This window comes from Sturnira hondurensis, unplaced genomic scaffold (genome assembly GCF_014824575.4).
Source record: "Sturnira hondurensis isolate 20B ecotype Veracruz unplaced genomic scaffold, ASM1482457v3 Scaffold0008782, whole genome shotgun sequence".
Lineage (NCBI taxonomy): Eukaryota > Metazoa > Chordata > Mammalia > Chiroptera > Phyllostomidae > Sturnira > Sturnira hondurensis.
The window spans coordinates 4,270,001-4,272,852 of NW_028081413.1; the positions used below are offsets into that span (position 1 = coordinate 4,270,001).

A 2,852-nucleotide genomic window follows, 5' to 3' on the forward strand; every position below is an offset into this window, starting at 1 on the left:
AGGCTGCTGTGGTAGAATAAACAGAGAGCTGGGACTCTGCAGGCTGTGTTATTGTCGTTAGATGGTTTCGCCACTTCTGTTAATAATGGACTGTGAATCTACTTAACAAAATGACTGCCACGTTAGAAGCCTTTAGATTACCAGCTTACAGTGTCAAAAACATCTGTTCAGCTTTTCAACTGTATGGACTGGAGGTTAAATAGAGGTGAATAAAGCTGTCCTTTTAGCTCTGGGGATGGGCAACAATAAGTATGTTAGAACCTTAATCCAACGAAGGTAACTTGCAAGAGAGATCAGGATCCTTCAACTCCTGACTTCCCCACATTTGAACTCACAGTTTCAAATCCTGTATATCTTGATTAAGAATATCTAGATGTGTTCTATTTTATTCCTAATATCAAGGCATTATTATTATTATTTATTTTTTTGGGAATTTCAAGACATAAACTACTGGGCATGTCATATGACCTTACATTGACTCCTTACCTTTGACCTTTACAATCTCCTGGGTATACTGCTCCAAGAATGCTTCTAATTCAAAAAAGGGGCTTCATTTTAAATATACATAAAAGCCCATCCCTTCGAAATGAATATGCCATGATGTTTTGTGTAATAAATTTTTCATGAAGAAGTATAGATATGATGAGATGTCTATTTTACTTTACTCTCTATAATTTTTGTCCATATCTATGAATCCAACAAAAGAAAATAAATGATATATCAACAGTTAACTGATAAAACTCAGCTTAGAATTTATATTCTTATTGCATTTATCAAAGAAATGTACTGAATACCATTTTGAAAAACAGTTCCACTTTATGACATTTAGTTGCATTAAATATTTAGTTCTGTTGTGTTGCATTATACTGCTGTGCGATGAAATTAAATGCAAACTACAATTTGAATGTCTGCAAACATTGGCAAGAATCTGCAGCTAAATTTAGATATAAGATTTGCAGTGTCTGTTGTTTTTTTTTTCTTTTCATCTTTGATGGGTAGAGTATAAAAATGTTGAGGAATTTGACCTGCTTTCTTTTCCCTCTGTCTTTTCAGGTTTGCAGAGCATGCCAGGGGACTACGTTTCTCAGGGTGGTCCTATGGGAATGAGTATGGCACAGCCAAGTTACACTCCTCCCCAAATGACCCCACACCCTACTCAGTTAAGACATGGACCCCCAATGCATTCATACTTGCCAAGTCATCCCCACCACCCAGCCATGATGATGCATGGAGGACCCCCTGCCCACCCTGGAATGACTATGTCAGCACAGAGTCCCACAATGTTAAATTCTGTAGATCCCAATGTTGGCGGACAGGTTATGGACATTCATGCCCAATAGTATAAGCGAACTCAAGGAAAAAGGAAACACACGCAAAAACTATTTTAAGACTTTCTGAACTTTGACCAGAAGTTGACACTTAATATGAAATTCCAGACAGCTGTGATTATTTTTTACTTTTGTCATTTTTCATCAAGCAACAGAGGACCAATGAGACAAGAACACAAATGTGAAATCATGGGCTCACTGAGACGATTCTGTCCATGCAAAGATCCTCTGGAAAAAAGACTCCGAGAGTTATAACTACTGTAGTATAAACATAGGAACTAAGTTAAACTTGTACATTTCTGTTGATCACTCCGTTATGTTGCCTCAAATAGTTTTAGAAGAGAAAAATAAATATATCCTTGTTTTCCACACTATGTGTGTTGTTCCCAAAAGAATGACTGTTTTGGTTCATCAGTGAATTCACTATCCCAGAGAGACTGTGGTATATTTTAAACCTGTTGGGCCAATGAGAAAAGAACCACGCTGGAGACCATGGTGAACGTGTGGCTGAACCTCATCCCTCAGACTCCAGCTTCAAGAATGTGTTTTCATGCCCGGCCTTCGTTCCTCCATAAATGTGTCCTTTAGTTTCAAACAGATCTTTATAGTTTGTGCTTCACAAGCCAATCCTTCTTATTCTTTTCGGGGGACTCTTCTTCAAAGAGCTTGCCAATGAAGATTTAAAGACAAAGCAGGAGCTTCTTCCAGGAGTTCTAAGCCTTGGCTGTGGACAAAACAATCTTAAATTGGGCAGCTTTCCTCCACACAAAGAAGTCACTGGTCCCAGCACCACAACGAGGGCTTTATCAGAAACTCAAAGCTTGGGGGATAAAAACAGAGCAAGAGAATACTGTAACAAACTTCGTACAGAGTTCGGTCTATTAATTGTTTCATGTTAGATATTCTATGTGTTTACCTCAATTGAAAAAAAGAAAAGAATGTTTTGCTAGTACCAGATCTGCTGTGGAATTGGTATTGTATGTCCATGAATTCTTCTTTTCTCAGCACGTGTTCCTCACTAGAAGAAAATGCTGTTACCTTTAAGCTTTGTCAAATTTACATTAAAATACTTGTATGAGGACTGTGACGTTATGTTAAAAAAAAGGTGTTAAGTCACAAAATGCGGTAATAAATATTTCATTTTTGATTTTTTGTTAGGCTTTTGTGTTTTTCGTAGTTTTAAGACGAAGTGGTAGAATACCCACTACGTATGGTGTTCAACGTGGGTGATGGCTTTGTCCCCAGAAGTTGGGTGTATTTGAAACTTAACTTACCAGTAATATTTAAGGTAATGATCAGTAACCTTTGTGTGTATATTTGGCCTGTAAATTCTCTCAACAGAAAACTTCTAAAGGTACGAAATTCTGTGTCTGTCTATGAGCCAGCTTGAAGGATCACCTTCAATGTGTCCAACCTCCTTTTTAAATGCATGATGTAAAAAGAAATAGTTTCAGATAAAGCTTTTTGTGTTCCTCTTCTGCCAGAAGAAAGGGCTTTTTCAGGGTTAATTTTACATAATAAGAA

General features: G+C 37.3%; 1 protein-coding gene across 9 annotated transcripts in view; it reads left to right on the top strand.

Annotated features, from left to right (window-relative positions):
* MEIS2 (Meis homeobox 2) overlaps positions 1-2,478 on the top strand; it is a 199,619-nt gene extending 197,141 nt beyond the window's left edge. For 4 of the 9 annotated variants that reach the window (XM_037056112.1, XM_037056109.1, XM_037056111.1 and 1 more), the window contains one exon: positions 1,054-2,478. In XM_037056112.1, the coding sequence (XP_036912007.1) occupies positions 1,054-1,340 (287 nt within the window). In that variant the 3' untranslated portion in view covers positions 1,341-2,478. The remainder of the gene's footprint in view (positions 1-1,053) is intronic. The other 5 variants (XM_037056113.1, XM_037056115.1, XM_037056114.1 and 2 more) reach the window with 2 other exon arrangements.
* The last annotated feature ends 374 nt before the right edge of the window (positions 2,479-2,852 follow it).